At 40.9% G+C, this 17,884-nt stretch overlaps 1 protein-coding gene across 2 annotated transcripts in view; it reads right to left on the minus strand.

Moving 5' to 3' along the window:
- The window catches only part of LOC138467756 (zinc finger protein 879-like), a 702,003-nt gene that overhangs the window by 180,323 nt on the left and 503,796 nt on the right, over nucleotides 1-17,884 (minus strand). For both annotated transcript variants that reach the window (XM_069607986.1, XM_069607985.1), the window contains one exon: nucleotides 3,533-3,628. In XM_069607986.1, coding sequence (XP_069464087.1) covers nucleotides 3,533-3,628 — 96 coding nt within the window. The remainder of the gene's footprint in view (nucleotides 1-3,532; nucleotides 3,629-17,884) is intronic.

Consider the following 17,884-nt stretch of genomic DNA (forward strand, 5'->3'; position numbering starts at 1 on the left):
ATTCACATCCATACACATATCAATAAAAGTATTTTATTATATCATAAAAATTCCCATATGGATTAAAACATTCTCAAAAAGAGTATTAATTTGCAAAAAACATGTAAATGAAACAATTCATTACAATAAATAAAACAAACCTCATAATTAATATTAATGTTCATGAGTCATACAACAAACTCAGAAAACACTCACATCACCAACAACTCCAGCCAAACAACACTCAATCAAATTCATCATTCATCACTCAGGTGAACATCAAACAGACTTCAACCCAAAAAAATATTGATCATATGTACAAAATAAAACCTAATCAATCACTACAAAAATATATAACCAGCTAGTGAATGACATACATTCATTAAACATAATGTAACCAGTAACAAAAAATTATTTATACTGTTAAATATTAGTATTGTTCCCAAATCGGAATCTGAAATGGAGATGGAGAGAACACATTAGTAAGTCCCTTTAGAAATTGTATGGCTAACGGTATCTTGAAGTATAATACCTCTTCTGACGTGCACTTGAAGATTGAAAGTGCCACCAAGTATCCTTAATGGTCCCAATCTGGAGCCCTAGATTTGCCAAATGTAACAAAAAGGACACCACCATAGGTGTACTGCACATAAAAGGGTCCACATCGTGTTCCTACACTAGGTGCAGAATTTGTTCGAAAGGCAGCAGTACAAGGACTTTGTTGCTGGCCTTCTGGCCGAAAGCAAATTTTACATTACGTCATCCGGGAGGTCGCAATCCTTATAGCTCAACCTCTCAGAAAACCATGTGTGAAGGTTGAGTGTCTTGACCTCTGGATGGAGTCCAAGATGGGTCTCAATCCTCTGTCCTTCATGGGGATTATGACATAGAGAGTGTACCACCCTTTGATCCTCTCTGTTACAGGTACTAGTTCTATAGCACCTTTCTGTAGCAGGCTCCAAATTTCCTGCACAAGACAAGGAACGGATCTGGAACCTTCAATGAGTAGCTCCCCAGTGGATGGTCCTGAGGCCTTTTTAGAAAGGGGAAGCAGTAACCCTGGGCTACAGTTTCCAAAGCCCACGCATCTGAAGTAATAACCTGCCATTCTTGCAGATGCAAGGAGAGTCTGCCTCCCACCGAGGTCTTGTGTTTTAAGACCTCAGAGAGGTTTTGAGGTGGCTGAAGCAGTGGCTGCTGGTAAAGTAGCCGTTGCTTGGGCAGGCTTTGCACCTCTCCCTCATCCACCACAAGGGAATCTTCTTTGACTCCTTTGACTTGCAGTCCTCTCACTCGTCCACCTGAGGAGTAGAAGCGAAAGAACCTACCCCTCGAAGATGATCGGTTGGGGTGAGATGATTGTGGCTGTCTGATAGTGGCACCAAGGGATTTGGCTGCTGGCTTTGATCAGCCTTGCTGCCAAGCAGCTGGGTGCCGTTAAAGGGCATTTTGAGAAGCCTGGCCTGCACGTCCAGTGCAAATCCTGACCTTCCTCAACCACGCAAACCTGCGTATTACTGCGATTGCCACTATGGCTCTGCTGCTACTGTCAGCAGAGTCCAGTCTTGACTGAAGAGACTAACACATAGCCTCCTTTCCATCTCTTACAATATTCAGGCAGCAGTCTCTTTCTTCCCCCTCAGGACTATGCTCAGCCGCCATGGCTATAAAGTCCCACAGGGTAAATGTAAATTTAGCTAGGAAACAGGTTGCAGTTGCAGATTTAGGAGCCATGCTCCCAGTAGAAAACACTTCCCTTGCCCAAGTGTCGAAATGGTTCTCATCCCTGTCTGGGGGAATTGTTGGATAGGCTGCTTGTTTAGAGGTAGAAGTTGCAGCCTGAACTACCAGGCTTTCTGGAGTAGGATGCTTAGACAAATAGTCAGGATCACTACTGGATGGCCTTTCAAGTATGTCGCAGTTTATCACTGGAACTGAAGCACCCCATAATTCTTGAACCGTTAGCTACCACGGAAAAACAGAACAGAAGTTAAAGGGCGCTGTGCATGCTATATGAACCAGTGATGATGTCGACATCAAGACGGAGGCTCTCAAGGGGCATCAAGTAGACTGCATTGACGCACAGCGTCCTCTGCTGAAACAAAACATAATAATAATTTCCAAAGCAGCTGAAGCTGGAGACGAATATAGCAAAAGCGATGAGGAATACATGGGAAGACACAACCCATTCAAAAGTAGTAATATCAAAGAGTGGAGGCGAGGCTTAGAAGCAGAGAGAGACATCAGAGGGACAGAGGAAGCAGACACAGGAAGTAGGAAGAGTGGAAGGAGGAAAATAGTGAGAGGGAGAGGAATACTTGGGTGTGATAGAAAGTAGATCATGAGAGAGAGAGAGAGAGAGAGAGAGAGAGAGAGAGACCCAGGGCTCTACAAATTCAATAAAGAAAACCTTGAACATCTCTGAGACTTGGAGTATTTCTTGAGCCATCTGTGACATCAGTCAGAAAACAATAAAAAATACAGCATCTCTCATGTGAGGTACAGTCTACGACATTCGTCCTCACACCCAACCACTACTCACAAAAGGTAAAGGAGTGCTGGGGAGGCTCTTCACAGTTAACCTAATCTTCCTGAATAGACATTTCTTGAGGGCAAGAGAGCTACATATAAACTGGGCAGGGATGTCCAAGGTCTCACAGCTGGGTATAAGACTTCATACCTCCTCTGCACTTGCAGGCTCATGTGCAAAGCTGTTTTTGAGCCAGCGGTTCACAGCACTTCGGGTGGCTGTCATATCAAGCTATAAACACAATTTTTGAAGGACTCCGTTGTGTATCAGAGAAAAGAAAAAGGAAAAAAGGTACCTCCTCTGAAGCAGCCCTGCAAATGCTTCATACAGATAATCTATAGAATATATGCACTCGTAATAGTTATAGAGAGAACCCCGGCATGTTATAATAGCTAACTCTGTATATGTTAGACCCTGTTTCCCTCCATCCACTGGAAGTAATTTTCACAACTACTGACACAAATATTTGATAATAATCAGGATGAAAGAGCAATAATATTTTATGGAAGATGGCTTTCTTCATCCCTGTTGGTTCAGCCCATAGTTTGTTATGCCAGCCAAATAGAACACTTCAGTTTATGGCATAAGTGGAGCCACCATAACAAATGACAGAACATTATTTTACTTAAAATTAGGTATTGTGTGATTTCGATGTAGAATTGGATATCTGGAAATCTGACAATAACACATACAATAATGCACAGCATGCTTGCCTCTTAAAATCAAAAGCCCTGAAGGGACTCATGCTGTGTAAAATGTATCAAGCCACAAGCAAAACTCTATTTTGTCTGCTCCGATTTCTGTATTTGAAATCTGTGATGAAAACAGATGTTCAGTTTCAATGAAATTATGTAAACTGTATCAGACGCGGTTCCTGCTTTGCTGATGCAGAACCCCTAGTAAATCATCGACATCTTTCTGTACTCCACCCATTAACCCATGGTCAATCAACAATTATATCTTATGTGACTGATAACACTTTGTGCTCCACTCACTGTCCAAAAACCTATGCACGTCACTGACCTGTGTTTCCTCTCTCTGCTTGGGGCTCTTCAAGGACATTTGTTTCCACTTTTTGTAATGGACTCTGTGACAGTCCCAATGTGACAACTGCATCATCTAGAACCAGAAGAAAAGAACTGCAATTATTAATATAACAGAGCAGTCAAGAAAATGTGATCTGAAGACGAAGATACATATGCTATACAGTCTATCAGCAAATTATTCAACCATGAGCCCTCTGAGAAGTTATTTAATGACCTCACAACAAGAAACGTATCCTTAATCCCCTAGTATGTGGCATTACAGGAACATGTATTAAATCCAGTGATTGGGTGGAGACAACAGTCACTGGCTGCTAGAAGTACATTAAGGGACAAAACTGCAGAGGGAGAAAGAGAGAAAATGTAGAAAGAAAGAGGGGCAGCACCATAGGAGGTCGAGGAAGTGTACAAAATAGATGAGAGAAATGTCTGAGAGAGGAAAAGGAAAAAGAGAAAGAGCAAGAGGTAGCACAAGAAAGAGGGAGGGAGAGCAAGAGGGAAAAAATAGAAAGAGAATGTGAGCAATACTGCATGTGTTGAGCCTTACATTCTGGGAGTCCACACTGAACTTGTTCTGTGCTTCAGTGGAGTTTCACTTTCCATCTCTGGTCGTTCAAAATTACCAACATTACACAAACATGAATGGACGTGGTCATTGCATTGCATTGTGCTTGGTAATGGCCTATCTGGTATATTTGCAAATATGGGATGTATGAACAATTAAATGTAATAAGATGCGCAGTGACAATATTGAGGAAACGAGCATCCGAATATGAACACACAGCACTACAAACAAATCCGTTTGATATTATATATTCAATTACGTTTGTGATATTATGTTTTATTCTCCCAGAGAGTTGTAAAATTAGTTCTGAGCAATCTTCACTTATCATTATCAGATTACCATAAGCATAGTGTTCAGAGATAGAGCAGAGCATGAGTGTAGGGTTGATCATCAAAGGCAGATATTAGTAAAACATCTAGACCCTTTTTGAGAAGAAACATTTTATTATTACAAACAGTACTTGGAACAAGTCAGCTAAAAAAATAAGTTAATGAACAACAGGGGTGGGGGGGCTAGGTCCCTGCACTTCAAAACATAAAACAGAGCACAGAACATTCTTCATTATAGAAACTGTCATTAGAATATCACCCGCTTTCTCTTCAAGATCAGAGGTATTTTGAAACAGATCATCCACATCATGAACTGCAAAAATTGTTTGTGAGCATTATGAAAATGGAAGGTCCATTTACACTAATAGTTGTCCTTTTCAACAACTGCCACTATCATGTCCCTCAAATTTATTCTTACACAACACTGATTTGGATAAAAAAAAAAATGAGTTTGTTGAGGAATTTTCAATACCCCTCATCACCAAATTGGATATACAACAAGTAGGCCTCCAGATAAGCCTGATGCCAGACCTTTTTGCGCATTAAAATCTTGCAAATACGACACATTTGATCTTTCTGTGAGAATCACTTCTGCACTATTGACAGAAACCAGAACATCTTGATTTGTATCTGTCTGGACGAAGTTGCAGGCTGTGGAGAAGCAGTATGAAAACAAGACATTTGCTCCCTGAGCTGTGTGCAAAGAGCCTTTCAGAAAGACACAGCGCAAGTGAGATAACAAATGGTTTCCTTTGTTCAACTTCTGTGTTTTGAGTGTAGATGCTCATGGAGAGAAATATGCATGAATATTTATTTTCCTACCATGATGGGGTCCTGTCAGTAATAAGGTCAAAAACTTAGTAACAATTGGACATATCCTTTGTAGCAAAGAAATTATGTTTTGTAAGTGAATGCGTGGTTGCATTGCACAAAAGTACTTTTCTGAGTTCCTGCGTTGCATACATTTATAATGAAGATAGATATATGTGGTGTGTTCATACACACTACTATGTAGGAGGAGGTTTTACACAAATGTAATGCATTGTTTGAAGGCAGAGATTTTTGCTACACAACTGTCTTGTTTCTAATGTGTTCTATTCACTTTCAAGTTTAGTCATGTTTTGGTTGCCTGTCGCATACATGTTACACTCTTGTGCACGCAAATCACTTTTACTCTTACAATTTAATGTACACTCTAATCATAAAAAGTGTGCAAAACACTCCAGCCTCAAAAGCTTATCTGAGGCACGGGTGAAAATAGAAGAACAAGTTACTTACCCCTGATAACGTTCTTTCGACTGATATTCCACCCAAGTATTCCTCATCTTTGATATTCAATAATAGCCTTCAGCTGTTTGGGAAAACATTTTTCACACATCGATGCAGTTGATGTCTAGAGGACGATGCCATCGAAGGTATATATGGCATGCGCAGCGGCCGTTGGCTACAGTTTGTTTTTCTTACAGTAGAAACTAACAGCATAACCACGGGTTTGACCGTACTAAGCTTTGAAGGAGTGGATGTTGTAATAGCATGAGAAAATCTACTGTGGTAGGTCGGGAGGGCAATGAGGAATACGTGGGAGAAACATCCAGTCGAAAGAACGTTAGCAGGGGTAAGTAACTTGTTCTTCAACTGGATTGTCCTCCCATGTATTCCTTATCTTTGATAGACTCCCAAAGCAGTGTCTGTTTTGTTGGAAGGAGTAAGAATTTAGTTTTCAATTGTTTCCATTAACCAGTATACCACGTAGCTGCCTCACAAATGTTTTTCATCGGTACACCCCTTTGCAGGGCTGTAGAGGTAACCATGCACCTGGTGGAACGGGCCCTTAATCCTTCTGGAGTATCCTTGGTCATCAGCCTGTAGCATTCCAGAATTGCCAGAATGATCCATCTGGATAAGGTCTGTTTTGCCACAGCCTGACCCAGTTTGTGACCTGTTTAGCCTATAAAAAAGCTGATCATCAATACAAAGTTTGGATAGTCTAGATATGTAAAAGCTCATAGCTCTGCGTGGATCCAATCTATGTAATCTCTCCTCCTCTTTGCCAGGATGAGGTGGAGGATAGAAAGTGGACAATACAAATTTCTGATAAGATCCAAAGGGACATTGAGAAAGTAAAACATTTTACGAGATTGGATGCATTACAACCAAGGGTAAAAAAGAAAGATAACGACTTGGTTTATGTTACTACATATTCTCAACAGAGCAGCCAAATCAAGAACATTGTGAAAAAGAATTGGGAAACCTTGTCATTGGACCCTAAACTGGCAAATCTCTTTCAGACACCACCTCTGTTCGCATACAATAAGAGCAGGTCCCTACGGGATCACCTGATTAAATCAGATTTTAGCTACAAGAGGACTCAATCGACAGTATACAAGGGGACTCTCCTATGCCATAATTGCAATTGCTGCAACAATGTCATTAAAGGCAACTACATCAACCACCCATAAAAGGGTAACAAAATCCATTTAAGACATACCTGTACTTGTGACTCAAAGAATGTCATTTATGGCATTAAATGCCCCTGCGGGCTATACTATGTCGGCCTCACAGGCAGGAAAGCAAAGCAAAGATGGGGTGAACACAAATCGAATGTTCGCATAAAATCCATTAAATCCCTGGTAGCCCAACATTTCAATGAATTCAAACACACATTGGCTCAACTACAGTTCATTATTCTTGAAAGTGTACAACTACAAAGACGTGGTGGTAATCTTCAAAAGTTACTAAAACAGAGAGAAACATTCTGGATTGACAAATTAGACTCAATGCACCCAAGGGGTATGAATTTGGATTGGGATCTTCATTGCTATTTATGACTGTAATAGCCATACATTGACTCAACAGAATATTGATTAGTTTATTTACCATATTAAAATGACTTACTCCCCTTTAAACACATAAAACATAGGCTAAAGTATAGACAGATACCACTGCACGGCGGTGAGGGGGACGAATAATGATAATAATGATAATGATGTATTATTCATATAGCGCCTTTATCCAAAGCGCTTTACAGAGCACATATTTACATACAATATCACCCAACCGAAATTTGTACTCTAATAATCACTGCCATATCCTAATGTACCTAGCATCCATGATTGTAATGTAGAAATGAAAATTGACCAGCACCTGTACAGGCTGGATAACTATGTAACCTACATAGTATCTAATGTATCTAAATGTGTCAATCATATCTGTATTGTCAGTTAGATAACGCAAACACGTTCAAATGTGTGTTCTTGGGTTCTAGAAAAACACATTGGTAATTATTAATGAGCGTGATAAATCGTAGGGGTAAATAAAATCTCAAGTATGTCTCAATTATAGAAATTAAAGAATAGGGAGAACGGCAATTATTTTAAAAAAAATTTAATTGTATTTGGTAAAAAACCTTTACAAATAATTTCTGTATACAAAGTCTATACATTTCTCTTTACAGTTCTTTAAAATATACAAAACATAAATTCCAAAAAAGGAGAAGAAATTTCACAATAAAATCAGTCCAAGCCTTCATACAACAGATATCACATGTACAAAAACGACTTCTCATAAATCATTACTGTCCATCAGCTTTGAGTCAATGTTTGTTAGGACCAATATTAATCTTAAAGTTAGTTTAGTACTTTCACCCAGGATACATCTACGCCATAATGCATCACGAGACAAATTAGAGTTAGAGATCATATAATTTCCAAACCTCGATTGTCGCAAATCTTCAAAATATTTGCAATGGATAACTAGATGTTTAAGAGTCTCGAGTATGGACACATCCTTGAAAAATCGGCAGGAGCCATTGTTAGATTCTTTATCACAAGTGCCCCATTTACACAGACGTTCATTGATGTAAAGAAGATTAAGTTTAAATCGCAGATATGTATTACGACCTGAAGCAGAAGGAAACTGCATTATGTAGCCTGGTCTGTCACCCCATTTCCTTCTAATCCGGGCATACTCATAGTAGGATCGATAGGACCCAATTCTATCAGCCTGGCAACTCCAGTAATATAGGTATAATTGTTGTTTACAACTAGGAAGACCTAGTATTAGATCCTCCTTCAAAATACCAAGTAGAGCCATTAGATCATTCATTTTTTCAGCGTATTTGGTCAAAGATCTCATACAACCAAAAACAAGATGTTCATTCAGGTCTTCATAAAGAGAGTTAACAGGGGGAACCAAGATTTTTACGTAGTTATTCAAAAGCCTCCAGTTCCGTTTAGCTGATAGAGGGAGAATACCAAGTTCATGACGAACTATATCATTTGGAACGGATAGAGGAAGCCTTAAAACACTTTTCCATATTCCTCCTTGAAGTGTGTCTAAGATGTCGTCTATTTCATATATACACATATCTAATATGTAAAGTATTGATGGTTCCACTTTTAGGAGATAGAATTGAAGAACGGGCAAGACAGAGAGACCACAGTATTTGCCCATAATTAATCCCATTTGGGAAACAAGGGGTTTAATGTTCTCACATATTGTGTCTTTCCACCAGATCTTTGAAAACGAGTTTGATAGGGGATACCCCAAATATGTAAATTCTTGGATTATACCAATCCGGGTATCTTCCATAAGCCATGTATATAGGCAACTCTTTTTATGACCATCTTTAAATATCAGAATTCTAGATTTGGAATGATTGATTTTCAGATTATGAGCCTTGGCATAACAGCTAAAAGCATTTAGTTTATGCTGTAAACCAACAGTGTTTGGTCGAAGATAAGGATATCATCAGCAAAACCAATATAGTTCAATTTAGTTCGACCAATTCGAATGGGATAGATAGTTTCTTTTACCCAATATTCCTCTATATCACATGTATACAAATTGAACAGTACGGCTGCCAGGGTACACCCTTGTTTCAGCCCAACCTTTGATGGAATTTTTCCAGTTAACATACCTTCCTTATTAAGGCGCACTCTCTAAGTGGTATCAGTATGTAGCAGATGTATTAACGCTATCAGGTATGCCGGGAAGCCCATCACTTTCATCTTTAACCACAGATGATCCCTTAGCACAGTATCAAATGCTGAGCTCAAATCAAGAGCAGCCATATAAACTGTCCCCGAGTGATTATGCTTGGCATTCCACTCAATATGAGCAATAAAGGTAGCATTAAAAGTGCATCCCATTTGCCGACGAAAACCAGTCTGGAATTTAGAGAGAATGGCATTAATTTTCATAAAGACTTGGACTTCTTCAAGAATTAATTGACAAAATACCTTAGACGATGCATCAGTTAATGCAATAGGGCGAAAGTTACTAGGGTCATCAATGGGGCCTTGTTTGTAAATAGGTATAATATTTGCAGAACACCATGATCTCGGAATAGCTTGGGAGGAGAATACTGCATCAAATTTATTTTTCAAGATCATAGCCCACAGTTGTATATCCGATCTATAAAGACATGCTGGAATACCATCGGGTCCCATGGCCCTAGAGGGATTTGATTTCTTAATAGCCCATGAAATATCTTCTACGCTCCAGGGGGAGCACAAAGGTATTATATTCTGAATCACAATTTTGGGATTATTTTGGAACACAACAGGTAACTCATATTTCAACCTGAGATATCTGGCCCACTGATCAGCAGAAATAGCATTTTCTTTCAACCCTTCATTATTGCCATTAATCAGTCTTAATAGGGACCAGATTTTGCATGTATCACTTCTCAAAATGTGATAAATCATATTATGGTTGTCATTCAAGTAAAGTTGTGTTTTAAAATTTTTAACAGCAGTCTTATGTGTAGTAAGAATAGTCTTTTTTTGAGAATAATATTGTTTTGGTTCGAGAGACAGCCTAGTTAATCTTCATAGCTTACAATTTCTAATCTTCTTAAATTGGAAGATTTCAATATTAAATTTATGTAAATGATGTTTTATTTCCAGTGGCGGTTTTCTGTACTTAGACATTTCCAACAGGTGGATTTCAATCTTCTTAGAGATAATTTGATCAACACCAGCAGCATCATAGAAGGAATCAGTCAATAATAAGTCCAGCCCCAGATCAACTCTAAGACGCTCAGTTAATTGATGGCATACGGATGGGTTCCATCTGGCAGTTAAACCCACTCGATCATTCTCAACCAATTTTAGAGAATAAGATGGGGTAAATCCCCAACCCTCTAATTTTAATTTTATAGACATAGCGTTGTGATCACCAAATCCCAAGTTCTTAATGTTCGCAGTGTCAGATAAAAGGCAAATGTTAGATGATTTAAAGAAATGGTCAATGTGAGAATACAGACCTCCCTTAGACCAAGTATATGTGTGATCCACCGTTCCAGTGGGAATTACCTGGATATCCCAGTTGAGAAAAAACTCCACCCATTTCTTCCCATTCTTAGCCGAGCTAGAGGCTATGGGGGAATAATTGGCCCGGACATAGATTCTGCTTTAGACAAGAGGAGTTGAGGTCACCCCGAACCACCACACCAAACTCATCATGTAATGTAAAAACCCCTTCTAGGTTGGAATCCAGGATGTCAATGATATTATTAAACATTATTGTCGATCTATTCCAATAGATACACATAAAGATGAGGTATTTATCCTGTGGAGAAGCAGGGGATAATTCTATGGCTATTACATTAGCATCCTTATAAACAAGATTCGTTGAAGATTTACAGGCATTGTTTACTAGGATAGCTAAGCCCCCCGAGGGTCTACCCTTTTCACCTCGAATTGCAGGTTGTGAGTAACAAACAAAACCATCAATCGACAGTTGGGAAACATGCATTGTTTCCTGTAATAGGATTATAGCCGGAAATTCGCTTTCATTAGTGGAGCCCCACCATCTATTAAAGTTAGCAAGCCCACAGCAATTCCAAGACAGACATTCAAATAATTGTCTGTGATGAACAGGGCTAGGATGGCACCGCCGGCAAAGTCGCAGGCGTTGAATGCGGGAGTGTGTTTAAACCAGATAATACAGCAGCCATAGCTAATATCTGTTTGACCAGATCACCACTGATTTGGGGAGGCTGAACTTGCATCGTATTTTGGTCAATAGTGGCTGTAGGAGCAATGGGCTTATCTAAGAACATTCTTGCATCAGAATCAGAGTGTATCAAGAAAGGGGTCAATCCAATAAATACAAAATTTTCTTTTTGTTCCCACACAAGTTTCATGATTATTCTGGAATAGAAACCACATGTCATCCTGTTATTATATCTGTTAGCTAGTCTTATCCAATCTATATCGTCTGATCCTATAGTTCTCAAACAAGGTATTGTGTGAAAAGCTTTTAACAAGGATGAGCGAGTCAAGTTTAGTTTGACATTAATACTGGGGTCACATTCCCAACCAAGTATGTACGGTGGATCAAGATAGACTCAAGATCATTGCGGTCCACTTTATGGCTACTATTAGAATTGCCAGCCACATTAGATTCAGCCAGTTTGGTTAATGCCATAGTAGCATTTTCTTTGGGTGACTTAACTATTGGCGGTGGAGGTTTAGGCCCCGAATGAACTTTTAGATCCTTTAAAACTTCCTGAGATCGTAATGGGTCTCTACCCAATACACCCAACATCCAGGGCTCAACAAAAGTACCATTGTGTGAGTCGGTGTCAACAGGCTTAATGTTGGTAGCCCTAGGAGTGATAACCTTACTTTTCACTTTGCTGGAGGAAGTTTGTTTATGGCTCAAGGGATAGAACTGAGAGAGTGACATTTGCGTCCCCCCCCATGGTGTCAGAGGGGTGTGAGCCAGTTGGCAGGTTCAGAAGGCAGTCTATCCTCACCTCAGTCTTTTTTACATTGGCATTATCATGGATATTCTTTTTTTTAGCCCCATTTGTCTTCACTCTGTTATTACCAGGGGGATTAATGTCTAATAATACTCTAGATTCATCATCCAGTTGTGAAAGATTAATCACCGCCTCATTCTCAAGTATAACAGGCATTGCATTTGGTTGGGCAGTTGGCGCGGCCTTCGCCTGTTTCTTTGCTAAGGCTGACGCTTTAGCTTTCCTTTCTTGAGCCCTACCCGTGAGCCTCTTTTCCCTCTGGGTTAGGACTGTTGTGGGTTTAGGTAGGAGATCGCATTCAATAGACTCAGACATTTTTGAGTCTCCCATCAGGGAACATTCACCCACAAGATCAATTAAATCCGTCAAATGAGAGGGACTATCAGAACTATGAGACTTATTTGTGGGTTCGACCAGAATGGCAGAGGGAGTAACCACTGATTGAGGCGGTGATGTCTCTATATTCATTTTGTCCAAGTGATGCTCGATTTTTTGAACAGTGGACAAAACTTTGCACAAGTCATCCACAATAACATCAGTCTGTGTACAGATCGAGTTATATGATCTGGGGTTTAATGTACCAGCATAGGAGCTTTTTCTGCATAGGTATGTTGAAAATGCCATCAAATTGAATGGCACTAGCCACCATATCCTTTTTCTTGGGTTGTCTATCAGAGAGAACAGCTACAGCATCGCATGTAAACAAGAGGCCTTCAATTCTATTAGTTTTATTGGATAATTCAGTGATTGCTTCTCTCATAATTCCTATTTCATAATGAGAGCGCTCATGACCCTTATCCAGTAAATTAAGAATTCTTGAGAGAACTGGAAAATCGGGGGCTTAGAGATGGTACGTCGATAGTGATGCTCCCAGATCGTGCGTCATTATTGGAAACATCTTTGTCTTTTCCATTCAAACTACACTGGAATTCTTTGATGTCAAGGTTCATCCTATCATTTAGTGCGGTTAGGGCACTAATTAAGCAATAGAACCCGAGCGTCGGGGGCATTACCGTCATTACCTCCGGGGACGCAGGAACAAGAAGGTAAGTGGGGGGGGGGGAAGGTGTCTGGGAGGGGATTTAGAAAAAAAAAATTCCTTACCCGAGTCCCCGGCGGGGGGCGAAGGCAGCCTCTCAGCCGCGGGGAGGCTCGGAGCGGGGATAGCCCTGCTTCGAGCCTCCTCATTGGCTGAGGGGCTACCACGCCCCCTGCCGGGAACAAAGGCCGTGGAATCCCGATGAAGGGATTCCCAGCGGGTAGGGACCTGGCGAGAGCCAATCAGAATGGCTCTTGCCTTCTGATTGTCTCTCCCGGGGTTACTAATGGCTTTTGGAGAACTCACCATGGGTTTGTTTAGGGAATCATTGGACTCAAAGTCCATTTCCCAGGTCAGTTTGACAGTTTCGCCACTTAAGGGTTCGGGATTATTTGCCTTTAGTACTCATCATGAAGACATCTTCTCTCCCAAACAGTTTCTGATTAGCTGGGATCGATGGTCCAAGGGAGAGGCGAATATGCTTACTTAGCTCTGCTTCAATAGTTGGGCCAATTACTGAGCAATCAACAGTTTCCTCTTTATAGGAAATATTGGAAATGCTGTATAATCCAAAATCATTTCCCTGATTTGAGTCAGTAGCGGGGACATCACTAGGAACACTATTGTTTAAGTCCTTTAGCTTAAATTTAGTGTTCCTTTCTGAGGTATCCATCATATTACCAGAGCAATGACTCATGGCAGTAACATCAAATTTTGGAACAATACCCATTTCATTGAAAACCCTAATTCAGAGCAAATCACATTAAATCCAAAATTACCGCCCCTTGCCCCGCTGCACAGCCGAACAGCAAAACAGCACTTGCAGTGCACTTCCGGGGTGCGCACGCGGGTGCGCTTGGACCCGTGTTATGAGCACTATGAAGAACGGCGTGCGGGTGGGAGGGGGCGTGTCACGCTCAAAAAGGATTCTGGTATTGGCAGTCCACAAATCCCGTTTCGCCGCACTGAGGATGATGAGTTTCCTCTTGAGCATGGGCGCCTTCCAGACTGAAGTGGATGAATAGCAGCAGCAGGAACATGCCAGCAGGACCCCACAGCAAAACAGCACTTGCAGTGCACTTTCGGGGTGCGCCAATAAAGAACAACTAATGACAGTTATTCTAATTAAGAATTTGAGCGAGTCAAGGGACGACATTATGCCATTTTTCCTACCAAGATGGCGTCTTGTGTAACAAACTGCAACCCTCTAGTCTACTTTAGAGGATGCAACGAATGCCATTGCTTAGCGACGGCACACCAACACATTGAATGGCGTAGCCCAGAGCGGTGGGAGGCAGCCCAAGCTTTTCCCTTATGAGACCAAGTGAGTGACTAGCAGATGGATTCGAACACTTAAATACGAGTGTTTGAGACTGTTAACTTTATTTATTTACAGTGTGCCGTCAACGTGAATTGGTAAGCTGCAACATTAGTGACAGCTGCAAAAGAAACTTCCGTGAGTTAAAGAAAAGAATTTTAACGCATGAAGATACAGCTTGAGGTAAGGGGCGCCTGTAATGGTAACAATAGTGCAAATCAATAACAGGTGCACACATTAGTGACACGTGTCATTCTACACTCTTTGCAGGAAGCGCTAAGGATTGAACTATATTTCAACTCTCGTATGGCTTTTCATAAGCTAGTTATGTGCAAGAAGTGGAGTCAACCATAATAATCTCCCCAACTGACAGGAACTTTGGGCAGTGAAAGGACCCACGAGAGGTATGCAATATATATGTTATGTGGCCTTGAAACAAATTAGATCATTAAATTACTTTTTTTGACCTTAGACTGTTTATAATTTTAACCACCAGAATTTCAGCGGATCAAGGTCGCCAGTAATCCGGAGTTAGCCAGTGTTCATCGAGGGATATAAAACAACATCCACTGAGTGGGTGAGTCACCAATGCTACTTTAGAGATTAATTTGGTATCCCTGTTACGTTTTGGTATGCTAGTGGGACCAAGCGCCTTATAAGCAACTTGTCCCGCAGCATGTCTGAACGTTTGGGAGTACAATTTAGTTTCTGACAAAATAAGTTGATTCATAACTGATCCCTGAATCTAAGTGGTATATTAATTCTTATTTCTAGGACCAACATTCTAGTTGACTTTTTAAGAAACTATTGGTCCACACATGAGTTCAAATCCAGGTTAGTTAAAAAAATCCCAATTATTAAATCTTAAATGTTTTATTTGAAGTCATATTGAACATTACTTCTATAGAATAAATTACACTTACTATTCCTATTTAACATTACAGAAAGAATATCCTGATCAATACCTGAAGAAGGGCAGAAGCCCGAAACGCATAGAGAAGACAGGAAACTAAATTTAAGACCTACTTAGGAAACAATTCCTTGTCTAAATAGCAGGATACCGGTTCATAGCAATAATTGTGTATCTGTTTGAGAAAACGCAATTGAAATTACTGTTGTATGTTGTTCTCTGTACTGTGTTGAAAAGAAAATTATGTGCGATTAGATCAAATAAGAAATTCAATTGTATAGATGAGATATCATCTTAAGCTCTGTTTAAAATTGTGTGTAATGCTCATTCTGATATCTTTAAATCTTTAAATTGAGATTGTATCATATACCCTTTTAATTTATGAATATATTTATTTTGAAAAATACCTTAAAGTTATTGAAAGGTATCCACCTACCACTAGACTCCAGTCACGCACACAAGGTCTCACAGGCTTTGCTAGTTTACATGATACTTCACAAACTATGAGTAAACACACATGCATCTCACCCAGACCTCAGGTGACGGCTAAGCGAATCGTTCTGCATAAGAACCTTTGGCGTTTTACACCAAGTCATGATTTGCACTACATTTCCCAGAGGGTTCAGCCTACGGGACGTTACGGTCGTTCCTGGCGGTTGGCCTGGCAACTATGGCGCCCGTGATTGTTTCGTCATCACGTTCGCATCCATGTCATGTGACTTTGCAGTACTTAGTGCTCGATTGCCATGGGTCCCGCGCTTCTGATTACGAGGAAGTGTGCTTTGTTTCTTGTTTTTTTGAACTTTCTGGATTTCTGGTGCCTCGACCTCGGACTTCGTTTTTTGGATCAGTCTCCTGCCTACTCCTTCTCTGCTTTGTTTGCCTGGACATTATTGGAACTTTGGTATTTCGACCCTGGAACGTTTCCTTTGGATTGTCTTGCTGCTCCCTTGTCTGCTTCGTGTGCTGTTTGTTTCTATACAGCGTCTCTTGTGCTTCCCACGAACCACGGCGCACCAGACCTGTTTGACTCAACCTTCACTACGACCTTCCAGTTGAAGTGCTTGTATCCCAGTGCAACATCAGCGTTTATTCCGTTTCCCTCTAGTTGTACACCTGGGACTAGTGACTGCCTGCTTGGTGTGCTTCTGTTCGTCCTCGTTTCGGCGGGTTCCCCCATTTGGAACTAGAGACTCTACGAAGGCGTCCTCGTGTCGTCGGGCACAGTTGGGCTGTTGCTACCTGGATACGGCATTTACTTCTTGTTCTTCCATGCTGACATTCCTTGGGTCCACGGTAAGGTACATCATTCACATTGCACATATTTCTCGAACCTTTAGAACTTCCACCACTTATTCTGTTGTCTTTTTTTTGCTCTGTCACAGAATTAAGGAGGATAGTTTTCCCTGCACTTCTTACCGGCTCCTGTCATCCTCCCATTAGAGGTTAGTTCTGCTACTTATAGTACTCTACGAATACATTGCTTTGTGCTGTTACTTAATCAGGGTGTTTTTCATAGGGTCCTGGAGTTGCTGGCATCACCTTGTGATTGATCCTCTGGGATCCTCCTGGCGGTTGGTGGATTTCCATCTTTCAAAGAATGCCACAGACTGTCTTTTATTATGCGGCCAGTCAGTAGCATTGTTGGGAAGAAATCTCCGGCTACACTACGTGGTCAAGTAATTGCCGTGGATTTCTGACATAATCAGAAGCCATAATGGAAATCCAGGACACCCTAGCACAATTCATGCAGCTGGTTGCAGATTTACGCAATGATAAGGCTACGGCTGAAGCTAGGGTTGCAATCTCCTGCCGCTATGCCTTCAGGGTCTGACCAAGCCTCTGCTTCTGGGTTGCAACCACAGAGCTCAGGCCCCGTTATCATGACCACGCAATTCCCGCTAGCTCCTCCGGAAAGGTTTACAGGAGATCCGAAGACATTCACGTCTTTCCTAAATCAATGTCGATTGCACTTTTTGTACCGACCCACGTCCTTTCCGGATTCTACAACTAAAGCTGCGTTCCTCCTCTCTCATCTTGGTGGAACGGCAGCATCTTGGGCCAATCCTTTATTAGAGTCAGGAAGCCCACTCTTGTTTGATTGTGACTCCCTTATCCAAGCTATGAGCAAGGTATTTGACACGAGGTACAAGACCCAGGCCACGGATCTAGAATTATTGGGGTTGCAACAGGGTTCCTTACCTCTCTTGTCTTAACTAGCTAAATTCAATCAGTTAGTAGCTGAGACAGGCTGGCCAGAGGAAAAGAAGGGGGCTCTTTTTTATAAGGGTCTATCTGATTCGCTGAAGGATGTTATTGCCACTGTACCGGTTTTGCCGGTTGCCTTTCCAGAGCTCTTAGATTTAGTCCTTCAGATCGATGCCAGAAGAGCGGAACGTA

Source organism: Ambystoma mexicanum, chromosome 4q, assembly GCF_040938575.1.
Source record: "Ambystoma mexicanum isolate Mex_15411 chromosome 4q, UKY_AmexF1_1, whole genome shotgun sequence".
Classification (NCBI taxonomy): Eukaryota; Metazoa; Chordata; class Amphibia; order Caudata; family Ambystomatidae; genus Ambystoma; species Ambystoma mexicanum.